Source organism: Penicillium angulare (assembly GCF_028827245.1).
Source record: "Penicillium angulare strain IBT 27051 chromosome Unknown utg000003l_segment0_segment0, whole genome shotgun sequence".
Taxonomy (NCBI): domain Eukaryota; kingdom Fungi; phylum Ascomycota; class Eurotiomycetes; order Eurotiales; family Aspergillaceae; genus Penicillium; species Penicillium angulare.
The window spans coordinates 267,916-287,102 of record NW_026623162.1 but is presented as its reverse complement, the minus strand read 5'-3'; the positions used below and the strand labels follow the sequence as shown (position 1 = coordinate 287,102).

Below are 19,187 nucleotides of genomic sequence, written 5' to 3'. Positions count from 1 at the left end.
AAAAATGGCGACGATGCGGGCTCGTCACAAGATTCGGGCCCCTCGTAGGGTACGTGGTGGACCCCTCACTGAAACATGATCCTGATATACAAGAACTGCAACTGACTCCGCAACAGGGCCTCGCGTCTGCAAAACCAGAAGATTTCGACACTATCTGGCCTGTCCTCTCTTCATCTCTAACAGAAATCCATACGAAAAATGCCTCAACCATTTCCTTCGAAGAGCTCTACCGTAGCTCATACAAGATTGTTCTTCAGCAGCGGGGTGAGGACCTGTATCAGCAGGTCAAGAATCTCGAAGAACACTGGCTACACGGTACAGTCAAGCAGCGAATTACAGATTCTATCTCAGCGACCTTGGTCCGCGCGCAGGCTGAAAACTCTGAGTTGCAAGAGCAATCGAATGAGCGACGGGCTGCGGGGGAGAAGTTTCTGGCTGCGTTGAAGGAAGCATGGGAAGATCATCAGCTTTGCATGGGCATGATTACGGATGTATTGATGTATATGGTGAGATACGCTCAGGTTTCAGGGTTCGATGAAGGAGTTATTCATAATTGTAATATCTCGCAGGATCGTATTATCGCCGTCGACCGCTCGAAGCCATCCATCTACGTCGTCTCCATGGCTTTATTCCGAGATAATGTCCTTCGCGCCACGGTTCGCCCAGATAGCACGGTATCTGTCCTTGATATACTCAAATGGACGATCCTTTTTATGATTCGACTAGAGAGAGCGGGACACATGATTGAACGACCGCTGGTCCGACACTGCATCCAGATGCTAGAGGGACTCTACGAAACCGTTACAGAGGAGGAAGGCACCAAACTATATCTGACAGTATTTGAGCCTGCTTTCTTAGAAACGAGTACGCTCTTCTACCAGGGTGAGGGTCGCCGATTGCTGGAAATCGGCGATGCGTCTACTTTCTGCCGAACTGCTACTCAACGGATCGCCGAAGAGCAAGAAAGAGCTCGCACCACATTGTCTACGCTATCAGAAGGTAAGGTCCTGGAGACTCTTGACCGGGAGCTTATTTTCAAAAATCTCGACGAAGTGGTCAGTTTAGAAGGAACCGGCGTTAGGCATATGCTTGATCACAACCAGTTGGAGGGTTTGAAGGATGTATACACATTGAATTCACGGGTGGACAAGAAGAAAGAAGCGCTTACCAAGGCTATCAATCAACGAATTGTGGAGCTTGGAAGAGAGATCAACGCGACATCTATTGCGCCCAATGCTGTGACTTCACAGCCTAAGAAGGGCACGGAAGAGAAAGGCGCCGAAAAGAAGAAAGGCAAAGAGAAAGAGAAGCCTACAAATCAGCAAACTGTGCTGGCTATCCAATGGGTTGATGACATCCTTGCTCTCAAGAGACAATTTGACAATGTCTGGGAAAATGCGTTCGCGTCAGATCAGGGCCTCCATCGCTCAATCATGGCCAGCTTTATGGATTTCATCAACATGAACTCTCGAAGCTCGGAATATCTTTCCTTGTTCTTCGACGAAAATCTCAAGAAAGGCATCAAAGGGAAGACAGAAAATGAAGTTGACGCCCTATTGGATAACGGCATCACACTCCTCCGCTACATCAAGGATAAGGATCTTTTCGAGACATACTACAAGAAGCATCTTGCTCGTCGACTCCTAATGAAACGATCGGCCAGTATGGATGCTGAGCGACAAATGATATCCAAGATGAAGTTGGAAGTCGGCAACCAATTTACTCAACGAATTGAAGCCATGTTCAAGGACATGGCTATTTCTGAGGATCTAACAGCAAGCTACAAAGAATATGTCTCTGGCACTGGAGATCCAGACGAGAAACGCATGGATCTAGACATGCACGTTCTCACCAGTACAATGTGGCCCATGGAGATATTGGCAAATAAGGATGGCTCGGCACAAAAGACTTGCATTCTGCCCCGCGAAGTTGAAAGTGTGCGTCAAAGCTTCGAAAAGTTCTACCTCGACAAACACAGTGGTCGCAAGCTATCTTGGCAGCCCTCTATGGGTACCGCTGATATTCGAGCGACCTTCCACCGCAGCAGTGGCAAAATTCAGCGTTATGAACTGAACGTTTCCACATACGGACTCTTTGTATTGATGCTCTTCAATGATCTTCCAGATGGCGAGTCTTTAACGTTTGAAGATATACAATCTCGGACACTGATCCCACCTCACGATTTGATTCGTAACTTGCAATCCCTCGCCGTGGCACCTAAGACCCGTGTCCTCCGCAAAGAGCCAATGAGCAAGGACGTGAAGCCAACAGATGAATTCTTTTTCAACAATGAGTTCCACAGCCAATTCGTCAAGGTTCGCATTGGCGTTGTTAGCGGCAGCGCTAACAAGGCCGAGAACCCTGATCAGCGAAAAGAGACAGAAAAGAAGATGTCCGAAGAGCGTGTTGGTACAATCGAGTCTGCACTCGTGCGTATCATGAAGTATGTTAAGCCTCAGCCTATATTCAGGATATCCCATTTACTAACCTTTTCTTTAAGACAACGCAAATCACTAAGCCATACCCAACTCATCTCCGAGGTCTTGTCGCAACTCTCTGCACGTTTCGTTCCAGACGTTGGGATGATCAAGAAGCGTATCGAGAGTTTGATCGATCGCGAGTACTTGGAACGTCTATCCGAGGACCCAGCAACATATGGATACGTGGCTTAGGCTACATAGCCTAGACTAGCTTTGCTATCTAACTCCCTTTCCCTCTTATTTCCACTTGCATCTGGGACTTCTACGCTGCATTTTCTTTTGGTTTTTTCCGGCATACTGCCTTTTTCTTTCTTTCTTTCTCCCCCGCGGCTTTATTTTGGGGGATTATCAATTAGCGATCGGCGTTATGGGCTTCATGTTAATAGTTAGATTATGAAGAAGTGGGTGATACCTAGGTAGGCTGGGGAATGGATGGGATATGCTTCAATGATGATTATGAATTCGAGGAGTTATAAGACAAGACAAGACGACGTGGGTTATTTATGCTCACTGGAATTGACAGTGATAACGTGCCGCTTCTACACAAAATATGGTAAAATATACTGATATCCATCGTAGACATTTCTATCTCTTGAATAGACTTGACATGACTGCTATCATGATATGGTAACGTAGATATAGATGCTAGTATATACCTACTATGCTCCGATCCGGGTATAACAGGAATAAACAAAAAAAGACATAAAACGCCAAAAATGCCCTAACAGCCAAGTCTTATGAAATATGAAATACTCCAGCTTAATCAAAGCAACTCCACCAATCCCTTCATCCAAGCCTCCCTAACACCCTCCCACTGCACAACCCAAACATCTCCCATCCGCATTAGAACCCCATGATCCTCTTCTCCCTCATCACCAGGTACAACAACAGGAACCTCAACAACCAAACACCTCACAAAAACAACCTCTTTCATCTCTGGTCCTTGAACCATACTCGTTCCACCCGCATTATCATCCAATCGTCTCAATTGAGGCGGAAAGGCGCCCATGAACGATCCCCCAAAGTGTCCTGCTAACATTGTTTGGTGCGCGTGCACAAAGGTCGCTTCTTGTGAGCTTAATGGTGAGATGTCTGATATGGATGAGATATCTGGGACTGAGTCTCCAGGTGTTAATTGGGAATTTGGTTGTTGGGACTGTGACTGGGATTGAGATTGGGATTGAGAGTCGGAGATGAGAGGGTTTTTAGAGCGCGAGGCTAGTTTGACTAGGTAGTGCATGCTGTGTTTTGAGAGTTTTGATAGACGTTGGCGGAGGAGACTGCGGAGGAGATATTGGGTTCTTGCTAGGTCTGTTTGAAGGATTGAGAGGCGGAGGTTTAGATTGGGATTGTGTGTGGTGTGTTTTGTGGAGGGGTCCATGTCTGCGGAGGAGGCGGCGAGGTCTTCGATTGTTTCGATCTAGGTATTGGTTAGTCTTGTTTGCTTTCGTGTACTTGAAGCTATCAATAGGTGTTTTATTGAGTGGGACAGTCTGTGTATGCTCTTGTGAGTAGGACTACTTACTTGGATCCGGACTCTATCCATCATTCGCTCCATTAGTGGTGCGGGCCATGGGAGGACTTCCGAGACGGCGCGCTCAGCAGCCCAGAATCGGGTTAGGAGCTGGTGATCTATTGCTGCGGACTCACGGCTTGCGCCGGGGCCATGGTCGACGGAGGCGAGAATGTCGTCAATATCCATTTTGGGTTTTGTGTTTTGTGTTTGGTGGTTTTGGTTTTGGTTTGGTGACGCGAAAAACGCGGGCGGAGACAGTGATCCTGGTCCTGATCGATGAAGTGGAGACCATCTGCCTGGGGCATCCGCGCATTAGCCTTGTGGGTTCGGTGTTTTTGATTTTGATTTGTGGTGGAATTAAAGTAGGACGATCGGGGGCCATTTTTGGTGGCTTTGTTTTTCTATTTTATAGCGTTTTATGTAGGTGATATTGATGGTTTGGGTATCGTAGAGAAGAGAGGAATCTGGGATTTTGTCTATATGGATGATATGTTGAATTTGGGCATGAGATTAATATTTAGAAACAAATATACGATAGAGGCAGATAGCCCGGTGATAAATTGAAATAAATCACCAAAATGCAAAGGAATAAATCATGCTCCATACAATTCGGTTGAAATGGATGAGAGAGAAGACATTAGAGATAGATAAAAAGAGGTTCATACGATTCTGAGTCCGGTCATGACAGATCTCTTGAACGTGCAAAAAGAAGAACATCCAATCCAGGGATAATCAAAACGCCGAAGTTTTCCATTTATTGCTGATCAACAAGATCATTCCAGATTCCATTCACAACGGGTAGAAGTCTTCTTTATTGACCGGTAGATATACGTCATGGGGTTGGGTTTATGGTAGAGTCTGGCTGATTCATCATCGATGCCTTTTCATGACTTATGACTTGGCCGGAGGTGGTCCCGGTGGGGGAGAGTAATCTCTAGCGCCCGATGCATGATAGGAGTTTTGTGGTTGTTGAAGCTCGATGCCGTTCTGCTGTGGAGGGGGTGCTTGTTGCGCGCCGAAGTATCCGTATTGCTGGGGATTGGCGGAGTACTGTGGTGGTGGTTGAGGTGGGTAGTATGCCTCGTTCTGGTAGTAAGGCTGATTAGGTGGTGGTGGTCCGGGGGGTGGTGCCATCCAGGCTGTGCCAGTGAGCGGTTGTCGGCCACGAGCGCGACGACGACGAGCGTTGAAGCAACTGTAATCGATTGATGTTAGTGATTTTGTCGGTCGCAAGATAGCTCTCCAAAGGAGTCACTATGGGGATCATGAGACGTACGCAAATGAGAAGAAAATAAGGAAGGCTATCACGACAATAATCGCAAAGGCGACCCAGCGACCCCAGCGGTCCCAGTTAGAGCTGCAGTTCCTATTGCCATTGTTGTCGTCATAGTAATCGCTACAGAGTAGTTCGGAGTTAGTGGAAGGGTTCACCCTGTAGATCAGGTAGATGCAGGTAGATCCGGGTAACTGTAACTTACCAACCGTAGCTGCCCCAGCGGGGTATCAAGGAAGGCATGGCTCAGGGTGTGTCAGTGAAGGAAGAAAAAGAGCAGGCGCCGGAAAAGAAATAGGATCTGTAGCCGTGGCTAAAAGTGTCAATCATGGGGCTGGGGAGATGTGGGTCACTGTCTTAGTGACTTTTTTAGGCTGCAAGTTTATGATTCATGAGGGATGACTAAGAAAACCCTTTAACCTGGACACGGACTACGGACATTTATCCTATAATTGAGTACATGTACCTCTGTGTTTAACTTATTTTGGGATTTGGGATCTTCTCTAGCCATTTGCCGCTCACCTTTTAGCGTGTTAGATCCCAATAAATTCGTCGCAGACTACAGTACGTAGGCGCCTACGTATCTTGGCTATTGCGGCGCAGCTCGGGTATACCTGTTACTGTGGCCAATCATACCACATCGTCTATGATGGATAACTCGGCATTGTAAAAATTCCAAGACTGTCAAGTCCCTCGTTTTCGCCTTCGATTGATTTCAAATGCTCTTTGGTGCGGGGGTTCACCACATACATCATGGCCGTGGCTATGCGCGTACAAAATTTTGAAGTGGATTCGCCCTATGCCTTATGCGTAGGGCAGTACGAGCGTATTCTCCACTTTCGTCTCACGATCACTAACGAATTTCTTATGCTGACATGTGCTAAGCCACCAGTTGAGTGTACATTGCGTAAATTCGGCAGGTCTTTTAGACTCTTCTATGTGACTACTCGTCTTCAAGGCTGCTAGATACAGTATAGAGTATTTAGATCACGAAATGCAGGTATTCACAACTAAATCCATCAGAATACGTAGCTAAATATTGAAAATCCTGGAATCGTCAGTTGTCAACTATCAAAACTAGCTAGCATACACAATTTAACCTCAATCCTCAAATAGTATACCGCTTGACAAGTTCAACAAGGTCCGCCTCCGAAAGCATCCTAACCCCCAACAACTCATTATCATCTTCTCGAACTGATGCCCACACTCTTCACTAAAAACCGCCTGCTTGATAAGATTATATGCAAACATCTGATGATCCGGTGGATTCCGCTCAATAGCCTCATAAGCCGCCGCCTCCAAATCTTTCGTCTCCATCTTCTCCAACGTAATCTGATCCTTCATCCCAGATAACTCAAGAAGTAAATTCTGTGACAACTCCACGTCCAACTCCCGCAAGTGTTATAGTATTAAACAGTCCATCACCGCCATTATAGATCAGTATTGAGGGTTCTTTCAAATTCATAAGGAATTTACCTTCCAGTCCCCAGTCGAGGAAGGGTCCATTTATCACTATTGTCCAGGTAAGATTCGAGTTATCCTGTTGTGCACAGATCTCTTGTAGTCGCTTTGTGATAGTGCGTTTCCCCCCGAGAATGGGGTGTTTGGCTATAAATTCATTTGTCGTGTCGCTGCCAAATTCGGAGGGGATGAACTGGTTTAAACCAGCTTTGTAGGCTGCTTCAATTAGTCGGATATGCACTTCTTCGGTGATAGTGCCGAAGCCTAAGGTGTTGACTAGTCCGAAGAGGATGAGCGGCTGAGAATTGTCACGTCGAATTTTGCGTCGAGGAGAGCTTTACTACGGCGCGGCCGAGAGGTCCGCTGCCCTGTTCAAATGTTCAGTTAGCGTTTTTTGTGGTGGCGGATCATGATGTAGAGGGATGTACTCCTGCGATGGCAATTTTGATTAATGCCATAGCTACTTATTTAGCTCTTGGACCTCGAGGGATGATTAAATGCATGGGATCCCAGATTTATGTGAGTGGTAGATGGGTTAGGACAAAATGGAGGTTGACTTTCTATGCTCACAGAAGAAGAACCAAACTCTGAAATTGGTGAGAGCTTTCTGTTCATGCTTTTTATTTTGCTTTGCAGAATCAAATCATAGCTGAGGATATAACCTTTAAGAGGTCATGTTCTAGTATGACAGCATTGGAAGCACTGTCAGCAAGCATTATTAATCCACAGCATAGACATCGTATGACGTGCCACATAGTTTTTACTTTGAGGAGCTTGCTTATCCCAGCGAGAGGACTGGGCTGCTATGAATAGTAACACCTTTGGAACTCTCCGATCCAATGATGTTTGCTTTGGTGTGAGGTCCAAGATTCTGTCATAGACAGCTGTATGACTGGCATCACTAGTAGCTTTAGCAGTTACCTTTTTCTAGTTTTGAAATCCAGATCTAGCTGGAAGTGTAGTCATTTCAAGTTTAGAAGCCTTGGAAATGATCCAGTGAGCTGTGGGCGACATTATTGAAAGCCTTGGGTTGTCGAGATAGCAGGCACATCATGCAGCTAATGGAAGGTTTCAAGGAAGACATGATTGTAACCGCTCTTTTAAAAGTGAAAATCGACTTCTGAGCTCCTTCAACATATTGTCTTCGGGTTTTTCCATGCATACCTGTTATCTAGGCATTTTCTTGAGTTTTCTTTTTCTTTAAAAAATATTTGAATATCAAGAACTTTAAATATATAGTACCGATTAGGACTGTGAACTTGAATCATGCCAGTGTGTGGGAAACAAGCAAAAAAGTAATACAAGGCTAAAACTTAATGATTATTAGATAAACTCGTGATTTAGAAAAATTTGAGTGTGTACTACGAAATCTGATAATAAAAATCTGTACTATTCGCGGGGGTTGGAGGTCGAGGATGCAGGTCGGGCATGATGTCACTTACAGTGATGCAAGAGAAGATCCAACCTTACGTACATATACTAAGGCTAGCACGATTCCGACGAATACCAAACTTGAAACAAATAATCAAGGTTCCAAGAATCTAAGTTCAGCAAATCCCATATATTACATCCCATCCATATGGTCTCCCCGCATACAAAGTATCCGTGGAAAACAACTCCATGGATTATCGTGGCTCCCGGCAGCCCCACTCTGGGTCTACTGTATGTAGTAAGAACTTCAAGTTAATTCTTCCCACCGGTCGCAGACGATCGTGAAAATGAAATAAAATGAAACAAAAGAAATGTGCTGTAGTCCCCCTCAGACGTGTCCTTTAATCACCCGGGACAAGCTGTAACATGTGTACCTTGGCGGGAGCGTTGGCTGCATGGCCAACGCATCAGTTGGTCCGTGTGCGCTTCACCTTATTATGTGCTGGACCCCCATGATTCGCATTCAATTTATTTTGCGTTTTCCCTTCTCAGACTGGGGGATTATTTGTGTGCTTATCGACTTGCTCGCGCAATCAGCCAATGCAATACAGCGTCGAGGTTAGTCTCCTCTTTAGCACTGATTCCATAACAACTAACTTCGCGATGAGTGATGGTTTTCAAATCCATCGCTGCAATCAGTTCATCTACCGACAACTTAACCGGCAGATCGGACTTGTTGCCCAGCACGAGGAGCGGAATTCCAGCTAACGTGGGTTTTGTCATCAGATCATGCAGCTCCTCTTTTGCCACAGGCAGGGCAGCTTTATCAGCCGCATCGACGATATATCTACAGCTAGGAATTAGCCCTCCATCCTGAACTTTTACTCTTTCGGTTTGGTTTTTAGTTCAGCTTACACGATCGCGTTGACACCTCGACAGTATCGTTCCCACATCGGGCGAAACCGTGGCTGGCCTCCCAAATCCCAGCTTTATCGTCGTTAGCAACCTTATACGGGATCAAATATGCAAACAGCTTGGATATGGGACTTACCATTTCAAGGTTACATGGCCCTTTTGAACTCGCTTGGTGTTAAAGCCGATCGTCGGGATGGAGCTAGAATCCGGTTACTCGATCACGTCTGACATGACTTTTTTTCAAGTTCTGCTTTGCACGGCTTACTCGATTGTGAATTCCCCGCCCTACCACATGATCAGCAGGGAAACAAAGAGAGAAAATCAAATGATGAAGAGAACAAGGACAAGAACAAGGTGGACATACAGCTAAGACCCGAAGCAGAGAGGATTTTCCTGCGTTTTGTAATCCGATCAGGGTAACCTATAGTAGTCAGTTAAAAGCTATATATTATTAGATAGAAGTTATATATTATTAGATTCTACTAACATCCATCTCGGTCGCCCTGCAAGGGAGAAGATATTAGAGGTGCCTTTTTCATCTGCGGGGACGCCGGGATGATGGTGGATGGTGCACCCGAGAACCAAGAAACGCCTCAACGGTCCCACTTACCAGAACATCCTTAAGAGCCAGTCATAGATGGAGCGAAATATCCCAGCCATGTTGGGCGGGTATGGTTGGTATTTGGGGTAGGTGGGGGTGGTAAAAAGGAAAGATAGAGATGGAGATAGAGATGGAAGACGGAGGAGACAGTTCAAGGAAGAGAAGAACACAAAAAAGAATAAGAGCGAAAGAGAAGAAAGAGTTGCGCGGTGTGCCAGAGGGAAACTTGGAAAACTTCCCACCAGGTTTTGAATGGGGGAAGCGAGACAAGCGGATTCAAGAGCCGAAGAATAAAAATAATAGAATAAAATAAAATACAAGAATCCTCCAAAAAAGCAAGAAGAGAAAGGGGAGAAAACCAAAGCGCTTCTCTCGGCGGTTGTAAGTATAACCAAGAAGAGATTACTGAGCGCCAAAGATCTACGTGCACACATGACTATGAATCTGTTTGGAGAAGGCCCCGGGGCGCTTAGGCTTTCTTGCAGCCTGACAGTAGGAAATGAGACTACCTAGTATGGAGAGGTAGCATTGGAGGAGTGGGTTTATATAGAATCAATAAAAGGAGAATTTATAAAATTACTATGAAGAAAAATGGGAAGAGCTACTAGTAGTTACGTTGTGTGTTGAATATAGGTTGAACCCCGATGGCAGAAAACAGGTCAGTGGGACCCCACTGAGCTCTCAGTAGGACCCACGTGACTAAAAAAGCTCAGTAGGACCCTCTGTAAATTTTGTATGGAGGATGTTCTGTATAATACTACCACATTCCACTCCCTATAGTAAAGTTATGTAGGGTAGACCCTTTGGAATGCGCTAGAATTTATATATAAATACAGCTTGATTTTACTAGTATATTTAGCTGTTTTACTAGTAAACCAACCTACTTAATATATTCAATCAACACCATTACGAATCGATATAGTAGAAGCACAGATCGCAAACGAGATAATCTTTTATCGACGATGCACTAGTAGAGCTTGATCAGCAATTTCGGTCTGAGAAGGATAGAGAGCTATATAAGCTGTCGAAAAGTGTCGCTTATAGGAGTAATACTATATAGAGGTACTAGATATATATATATTAACAGCAACCGACTCCTTTTAGAAGGAATCCCTGTATTAATAAACTTACTTTAATAGTAATATTAGGAAGCTCTAGCTCTACCTTATCTTTTACAAACGGCATATAGTAAGGGTAATATAGGCCTATTAGCTAGACAAAGAAGACTAGATGAAAGGGGTGGTAATAGTGAAAGCGAGGTGGTTGGGGTATTTGGTATGGTATCAAAGAAGCCGTAGACTCATGTGATGTCATAAAGTCATGTGACCCCTACTGAGAGCTCAGTGGGGGTCCACTGACCCGGGTTCACCTTACTGCCTTAACCATGCATGTATGCCTCAGGCAGCATAAGCTGCTGCCTTATCTACACGTGATGATAACCGGCTCCACTTCGAAAAATTTCCCCAAGCAAAGATGAATCTCCAATTCTTCAAAGCCTGCCAATCGTCGGCTTGACTCGCTTTTGCTGGTTATACCTGGGAGGCTGACTGGGGCCCGTCTGCTGGTCACCATTGTGTTTATACATATTTATTTGTACCCTCTATTTTATCCCCCTCGATACCCATTGGTCCGTCTATCCTGTTTTTTTCTTCTATATCGAATACGACCACCCGTGAGCTTCCATCATGGCGCCTGCTCCTACCGACACCGAATGGTCGGTCAAATATGACACCCTGCGTCGAGAGAACCTCTTCCAAAACCCTCCTAAAGATCACACAGCCTATCCGTCGCTAGCTGAATCCATTAAGCCGCATATCGACTCATTCAATGCTCTCTTCGACGACATCAACATCCTGAACGAAGGACTGAAGGAAATCGGTACCAAGGTCATTCTCGATGGAAGCCCTGAAACCCCTGCGCAGAAGGAAGCTCGTATGGAACAGGGACTTCGTGCCCCGAAGCGGAACCGTCTGAGTGTGCGCGTGAAGGAACTCTTCCTCGAAAAACCTACTTTACCGGCCACCAACAAGTTCAGCACTAAGAACCGTGAAATTTATCCTTCCGAGTGCCGTGAGAGACATGCAAGTTACCGTGGCAAGCTTCGTGCTCGTCTTGAGTGGCGGGTTAACAATGGTGACTGGATGCAGTCAGTGCGAGAGCTCGGTCAGGTCCCCATTATGGTGCGCACTAACCGCTGTCACCTTGAAAATGCTACCCCGGAAGAGCTGGTGCGCCACAAGGAAGAATCTGAAGAATTGGGTGGTTACTACATTGTCAATGGTAACGAGAAGCTTATTCGTATGCTGATTGTCGGCAAGCGGAACTACCCTATGTCTATTATTCGTGGTTCATTCGTTAAGCGTGGTCACACCTATACCAAGTTCGGTGTACAGATTCGATCTGTTCGTCCTGATCAAACTTCTCAAACTAATGTCCTTCACTACCTTTCGGATGGTAATGTCACCTTCCGATTCTCATGGCGCAAGAACGAGTACCTGGTTCCTGTTATGATGATCCTCAAGGCTCTGGTTGAGACCAACGATCGCGAGATCTTCGAAGGCATCGTCGGTGCTGCCAACTCCAAGGGAATGAAGAACACTTTCGTCACAGACCGTGTCGAGCTCTTGTTGAGAACTTACCAGGCCTACGGCAAGCACAGCCAGACCGACTGCCGTGCTCACCTGGGCAAGTGTTTCCGCCCTGTGTTGGGTCTGTCGGCAGATGTTTCTGATGAGGAGGTTGGTGATGAGTTCTTGCGTAAGGTTGTTCTTCCTCACTTGGGATGCTACGATGTTACCGAAACACAAAACTACGACAAGTTCAAGATGATCATCTTCATGATCCGCAAGCTGTACGCTTTGGTTGCTGGTGACTGTGCTCCTGATAACCCCGATGCGGTCTCTAACCAGGAGGTTCTGCTTGGTGGTTTCTTATACGGCATGATCCTAAAGGAACGTATCGACGAGTGGCTTCGAGCGCTTAGCCCTCTTGCCCGGGATTGGAATATTCGTAACCCTGGCGGGTTCGTGGATCCTGCTTTTGAGCGTGACTTCTTATCCAAGATTGTCAAGCGATCCAACGAGAACATTGGAGGAGCCCTTGAGTACTTCTTGTCAACGGGTAACCTTGTCAGTCCGACTGGTCTTGATTTGCAACAGACATCCGGTTACACGGTCATGGCTGAGAAGATCAACTTCTACCGATTCATCAGTCATTTCCGCATGATTCATCGTGGTAGTTTCTTTGCACAACTGAAGACCACCACCGTGCGTAAACTTCTGCCTGAGAGTTGGGGTTTCTTGTGTCCTGTTCACACTCCTGATGGTTCTCCTTGTGGTTTGTTGAACCATTTGGCACACAAGTGTTTCATTACCACGGACAACCTTGATGTCTCACATCTGCCTCGACTTCTTGTGCAGCTTGGTGTCAAGGCTCAATCTTCCGTGGCCATGGATGAAAGTGTTCCAGTTCAGCTTGACGGCAGAATCATTGGTTTCTGTTCACCCGAGCAAGCTCACAAGATCCACGACACTCTGCGATACTGGAAGGTCTCCGGCAAGAACAACGTCCCCGTCGGCTTGGAGATTGGATATATTCCCAACTCCACTGGCGGACAATACCCCGGTATTTACATGTTCTCCCAAGCAGCAAGATTCTATCGACCTGTCAAGTATCTGGCTCTTGATAAGCTGGACTACGTGGGTCCTTTCGAGCAGCCGTTCATGGAAATTGCTTGCGTGGAATCAGATCTGATCGCCGGTCTCTCTACACACATCGAGTTCACACCAACCAACATCCTCTCCATCGTGGCCAACATGACTCCATTCTCCGACTACAACCAATCTCCTCGTAACATGTATCAATGTCAGATGAGCAAGCAAACTATGGGTACGCCCGGTACTTCCATTGCTTACCGTACGGATAACAAGCTTTACCGCTTACAAACTGGTCAAACTCCTGTTGTTCGCCCACCACTATACAACGCCTACGGTCTGGACAACTTCCCTAACGGTATGAACGCTATTGTTGCCATTATCTCCTACACCGGTTACGACATGGACGACGCCATGATTATCAACAAATCTTCTCACGAGCGTGGCTTTGGTCACGGAACTATCTACAAGACCAAGGTGCACAGCTTAGCGGAGAAAGACCGCCGATCGCGCCGCGAGGTCGGCAAGCTGTTCGGTTTCTGTCCTGGCGATGAGGTCAAGGCTGAGCTGCGCAAATTCATTGACGATGATGGTTTGCCTCATGTTGGTATTCGTGTGCAGGAGGGTGATAAGATTGCTGCGTATCACAACGTGCGCTTCGATGCTACGACCAACTCTTACGTTAACGTTGATGGTGTCACACATTACCTGAAGTACAAGGATGCCGAGGCCGGTTACATTGAGAGTATTCGCATCATGGGATCTGAGCATGGCACTGAACCCATGCAATCGATCAGTGTCAAGTACCGCATTCCTCGTAAGCCCATCATTGGTGATAAGTTCTCTTCTCGTCACGGGCAGAAGGGTGTTTGCTCCCAGCTCTGGCCTTCCATCGATATGCCATTCTCCGAGAGTGGAATGCAGCCTGATCTGATCATCAACCCTCACGCTTTCCCATCTCGTAAGTTTTATACCCTCACAACGCCCGTTTCTACTCCACTATCGAACCTATACTCACATTTCATTTAGGTATGACTATTGCTCAGATGATTGAATCCATGGCTGGTAAAGCCGGTGCTCTGCACGGCCACTCCCAAGACTGCACACCATTCCAGTTCTCCGAAGAGAACACGGCTACCGACTACTTCGGTCACCAGCTCAAGAAGGCCGGCTACAACTACTACGGTAACGAGCCTCTCTACAGTGGTATCACTGGTCGTGAATTCGCCGCAGACATCTACATGGGTGTGGTATACTACCAACGTCTCCGTCACATGGTAAACGACAAATTCCAAGTGCGTACAACCGGTCCCGTCAACGCCTTAACCGGCCAACCCGTCAAGGGTCGTGCCAAGGGTGGTGGTATCCGTGTCGGAGAGATGGAGCGTGATTCCCTAATTGCTCACGGAGCCGCCTTCCTCCTCCAAGATCGTCTGATGAACTGTTCCGATTCCCAGCTTGCCTGGCTCTGTCGCTGCTGTGGTTCTTTCCTCTCTACACAAGTTGCTGTTTCCGGCTCTGGCTCTTCCCGTCGCGCTGCTGTTAACCCCGGTGCTGCTGCTGCTGCGGCCAAGGCTGCTCCTAACCAGCAGGCTCCGGGTGGTGCCTCTTCTGTTGGCGGTGCTTTGGGTGGAGTGAATGGTATTGTGCGCTGTCGCCGTTGTGCTCGCCAGGCTACTTTCAATGACTCGCGCGCTGAGGCTTGGGAGGATGGTGATGGTCTCCGCTATGTTGGTGGTGACGATGTCACTGTTGTTGCTGTGCCTGGTGTTCTTCGATTCCTGGATGTCGAGTTGGCGGCTATGGGTATCCGCATGAAGTTCAAGGTGGACAACTAAACTTATATCCATATACGTCGGTAAACCGATAGTGTGGATTCTAAAAAATTAGTGATTTGTGTCATGTCATAGATGGAGCGATGTTTGATTTCTTTTTTATTTCTTTTCTTTTCCACGGTTTATTCATTTCATGTTGTTAATATTCCATACGCAATTGTACGAACTGGGTTTCAATCTCAACCACCTGTCCACCTCAAGTGCTGCAACTCTATATAGGGCTGTACTATAGACCTGCCAGATTGGGTTTCTGATTTGTTGGTCGCCTTACATAATCCGGCTGATCTCCGGAGCCAAGCATTGCCGATCGGGCATCCATGGGATCATTTGGCTCTGATAGATTAGAACCGTGGAACAGACCTTGAAGAGGTTTAAATGCAATAAGAAAGAAAACAATTTACAATAAATGCTTTCATTACTTTCATTGCTTGGTATTTATTAATATTTCATGCGATATTCCTAATATTAGGCCCGACTCGCCTCATTTGCGGCTTTCCGAAGCCTCGGAGATCCTGAAACACGGCGTCTCGCCGGATCAGCCTTGGATCGGGTGCCAAGTAGGTACGCAAAGTCTAATCGAGAAGAAAATGTACATCGTTCATGACATCTATGTTCCTACACAGTCTTGACTCATTCTTTCATGTTGCCTGACCCCCCACTTCTTTCTTCTCTTTACAGTCTTTCAGCCCTTTGTACTAACTGCTGTACGCGAGTAAGTCTTTGTTTATCCGGTCGGTGATTGGGTTAAGGGGAGATTAATCAATTTAATATGGACTATTCCTGTTCGCAGCCTTATTCCCCTCCACAATTCACGATCGTATCAAAGATATATGAATAGTTCCTCTCAATCTGGGGTTTTTTCCTCTTAATCTCGAATACTGACTCATTGTGGAACGAGTTCTGTTTCAACAGCGAGATCCCACAAACCGGTGGATCTGTATTCTTTTCTTTCGTCTACTCCAATCGTCACCGTTTGTTAGCGTGGGTACCCACATGGCTCCATCACACACGTCAACCCCCGGCACTTTTGGGCACTTTTCGCCCGTCTAGATTCTGTATAGGAGGTCGCTTTGCGCCCCCTCCTCCTAATTTAAGCCCTAGTGCATACGTGTATTAGCCTCGGGGCAAATAAGAGATTAAATAATAAATTAATAAAATAAAATAAAAATATGAGCAAAAAAAAAGGATTAATTAAAAATTGGGTGCGAAAAAAAAGAAACGATGCCATTCTAGGCTCTTGCAAGCCATTTTAGCCATTTTATATTAAAGGCTACCTTTTCCCTCGCTCCCCCCGTTCGCTTTCCTTATTTGACACCTGCACACACTCTCTATATCGATTTCGTTCTCGGATTTCAGGGTAGTTTTCATACTCCCGTCCTTCCTTTATACAACAAAACACTATTCATTCATTCTAGTGTTTGTTGAATTTCAATCTTTCTGCAAATATGCGTCTCAACAACTCTTTGATGCTGCTGGCAGCTCTCTCTACTGGTGTCCTCGCCCGGTTAGAAGGTCATGCTCGTCGTCATGTCCTAAGCACCACCACAGTCACTGAATTGGTGACTATCACGGCCTGCCCTCAGTCGAGTTGCGCTTCTTCTACTTCAACTCCTGCATGGACTACTTCCGTCGCGCCAGTGACTACCACCCCAACACCGGAGTATACTCCTACTCCCGAGCCAACTAGTACTTCTACTAGCACTCCTACTCCAACCCCGACTCCAGAGCCTGAGACTACCACAATCTCAACCTCATTCTCTACTTCAACCTCCATCTCAACTTCAACTTCAACTTCAACTTCGACTTCAACTTCAACTTCGACTTCAACTTCAACTTCAACCATTGCAGCCTCAACCGCCAGCTCCGCAGCAAGCGCTGACTGGACCTCTGTCCCATCAGACGGCACATACTCCACCTCCGGCTTTGGAGCATCCACCAAGTCATCCGGCTCATCTGATACTTACAAGGGTAATGTCGGCAGCCCCTACGGCTCAAACATCATCACTGTCGACGCCTCCGTGGCCTCGGAGTACAAGTACGTAGTTCAATTTACCGGCTCCAGCACCGATGAATGGGAAGTCGTCATTTGGAACAAGTACGGCGAAGACGGAAGCATGGACGGCTGGTTCGAACGTGCCTGTCACACCTTTAAGATCGCTGCCGGCGAAACTATCTACTATGCTTTCGATACCGATTCCCAGGGTGGTTGGGCCGCTGGCAAGGGCTCCGTCCCTGTTAACGACCTCGGTGAATACGCCAGTACATGGGGTGAATTCGATCTTGGATCCACTGTTAACAGTGGCTGGTCTGGATTCGATGTCAGTGCTATTGTTGCGCAGGACTCCGATATGACTGTCCAGGGTATGAAGATCTGTGATGCACTTGGTGATACTTGCTCCTCCATTACCTCTGGTGCGGGCACTGTTTCAAATGCTTATACCTCTGCTGAGGCCGATGAGGGTGGTATTGGTGGAAACCTTTCTGCTGGTGCCGTGCGTTTGGCCGTTACTTTGGATTACTCCGAGTAAACTTGAAGCTTGCTACCTAAGTCAAGCTAAGCGCCCGCTTCTACGCGCCGTGTGGTTTTATGATGGTTTTTTTATTTATGGTTTTTGTTTTTGGTTCGGGTTATTTTTGGTTATATTTTTTCTAACGCCCCCTGGTCCTGCAATCACGATTTTCAAAGATTTAGCGTGTTGCTTGCATGGGTTTTGTGGTGTTGCTATACCTGGTAGCGGACCCGAAGTCTGTTACCGCGGTATGTTCTCTTCTTTACTTCTTGTTACTTTATTAGAGGATCATCTTTCGTTTTCTTCATTTCTCTCCCAATACCACACGCGCATACACAAAAGCGATCGATCATTTTTATTCCGTACCTTTTTTCATCTCTAGGCCCCTGGCTAGTAAGACTAAGACTAGGCTACTAAGGCTAGCTAAGGTTGGAAGTTCGGATCCGGGCGAGGCGCCATTAGTGTGATGGGGCTAGTGCGGCCGCATCAGCGCATACGTATGCCCGCGATTTACGGAGTAAACATTTCAGCGTCCCCACTTACATATGTAGTGTCGATTTAACAGGTAAACTTGGAATAAGTAGTAAAAATCCACCCGGGAGTGTGGGCGATTAAATGAATGGAGCATTTTTTTACATTGTTTATTTGGTTCTTCATAGATTTTGTTGGTTCTTGGAGATGACCCGCGGTACGAGATATGAATTTCTCCACTTTTCTTTGGTGGTTGGTGGTTTTTTCGGTCTCCACTTAACACAACTCATTTCTGTGGCTAGAGCCTATGTACGGAGTAGAGATGAGATGATGTCGGCACTTGCTCTAGACAGAATTGAGTTTGGTAGATCTGACCGTGCATGGACTTTTGCGGACTGTTTGGCCCCTTTTTGGTGTGGGCTTTCAGCATGCTTAAATCACGTTTTCATGGGATGGCGAGACCAGGAGATGCTACGCCCGGGAGAAGTAGGAGTTTATGGAATTTATTTACCGGTTTCTTAGTTATAGATGGAGCAGGGGATATCAAGATGTTCCCAGTGTTTGCTTCTTAGGTTTGATTTAGTTTTTATTCTGGTCTCTTGCATGACCTAATTCAAGCTTTAACAAATATTGTAAAAGAGGCCAGTGAGGCTTCTGCCTTATTCATATTTTCATAAAACAAACAGGTCTTTGAAACACTTACGAACGACTGACCCACGAAAAGAGTCGGTGTATAGCTATCCAACATTCACCTCTCCATTGGGAAGACTCGGCAAACCCGAACAAAATCCTTCCAAGAAACCCATATCAATCACGTACATCAGCTCTACAAACAAAGAACTTGGAATTATATCAACGCGCGTCTTTACCCCTTACCATTTACCCCCTTCTTATTCTCCCTATACGGAGTACGGAGTACATGCTAGCTTACTTTGCCAGTTAGAGAGAACAAGATTATACTAGCATGCCATGCCAAGCCGCTAATATCAGCTGCAATGTGTCGTTGTTCGTAATGCCGGGAGTTATGAAGTACTTTCGGTATGATCGCGTGGATCCGGTATACGTTGATTAACTTGCCAAGACGCCCAGCCACTTTTCTAC

General features: G+C 46.3%; 6 protein-coding genes across 6 annotated transcripts; 3 read left to right on the top strand and 3 right to left on the bottom strand.

Moving 5' to 3' along the window:
* Positions 1-4: 4 nt before the first annotated feature.
* Positions 5-2,672, top strand: N7478_002340 (cullin family protein; the record flags this gene model as incomplete). The annotated part of the gene is made up of 4 exons (XM_056918554.1): positions 5-49; positions 117-506; positions 570-2,443; positions 2,501-2,672. The coding sequence occupies 4 exons, from the start codon at positions 5-7 to the stop codon at positions 2,670-2,672; spliced, it is 2,481 nt and encodes an 826-aa protein (XP_056781712.1).
* A 571-nt stretch (positions 2,673-3,243) lies between these two features.
* sld5 (putative GINS DNA replication complex subunit Sld5) lies at positions 3,244-4,182 on the bottom strand (the record flags this gene model as incomplete). Its single annotated transcript, XM_056918553.1, has 2 exons — positions 3,244-3,900; positions 4,006-4,182. 2 exons carry the CDS (start codon positions 4,180-4,182, stop codon positions 3,244-3,246), a joined length of 834 nt encoding a protein of 277 aa, XP_056781711.1.
* A 705-nt stretch (positions 4,183-4,887) lies between these two features.
* On the bottom strand, positions 4,888-5,512 carry N7478_002338 (resistance to Congo red protein; the record flags this gene model as incomplete). Its single annotated transcript, XM_056918552.1, has 3 exons — positions 4,888-5,191; positions 5,273-5,392; positions 5,475-5,512. 3 exons carry the CDS (start codon positions 5,510-5,512, stop codon positions 4,888-4,890), a joined length of 462 nt encoding a protein of 153 aa, XP_056781710.1.
* Positions 5,513-8,674: 3,162 nt separating this feature from the next.
* N7478_002337 (ADP-ribosylation factor-like protein) lies at positions 8,675-9,676 on the bottom strand (the record flags this gene model as incomplete). The annotated part of the gene is made up of 7 exons (XM_056918551.1): positions 8,675-8,948; positions 9,017-9,088; positions 9,153-9,215; positions 9,282-9,301; positions 9,381-9,437; positions 9,504-9,519; positions 9,627-9,676. The coding sequence occupies 7 exons, from the start codon at positions 9,674-9,676 to the stop codon at positions 8,675-8,677; spliced, it is 552 nt and encodes a 183-aa protein (XP_056781709.1).
* Positions 9,677-11,302: 1,626 nt separating this feature from the next.
* Positions 11,303-15,108, top strand: N7478_002336 (DNA-directed RNA polymerase I core subunit RPA135; the record flags this gene model as incomplete). Its single annotated transcript, XM_056918550.1, has 2 exons — positions 11,303-14,231; positions 14,300-15,108. 2 exons carry the CDS (start codon positions 11,303-11,305, stop codon positions 15,106-15,108), a joined length of 3,738 nt encoding a protein of 1,245 aa, XP_056781708.1.
* A 1,442-nt stretch (positions 15,109-16,550) lies between these two features.
* Positions 16,551-17,633, top strand: N7478_002335 (uncharacterized protein; the record flags this gene model as incomplete). The annotated part of the gene is made up of 2 exons (XM_056918549.1): positions 16,551-16,791; positions 16,954-17,633. The coding sequence occupies 2 exons, from the start codon at positions 16,551-16,553 to the stop codon at positions 17,631-17,633; spliced, it is 921 nt and encodes a 306-aa protein (XP_056781707.1).
* Positions 17,634-19,187: the final 1,554 nt, after the last annotated feature.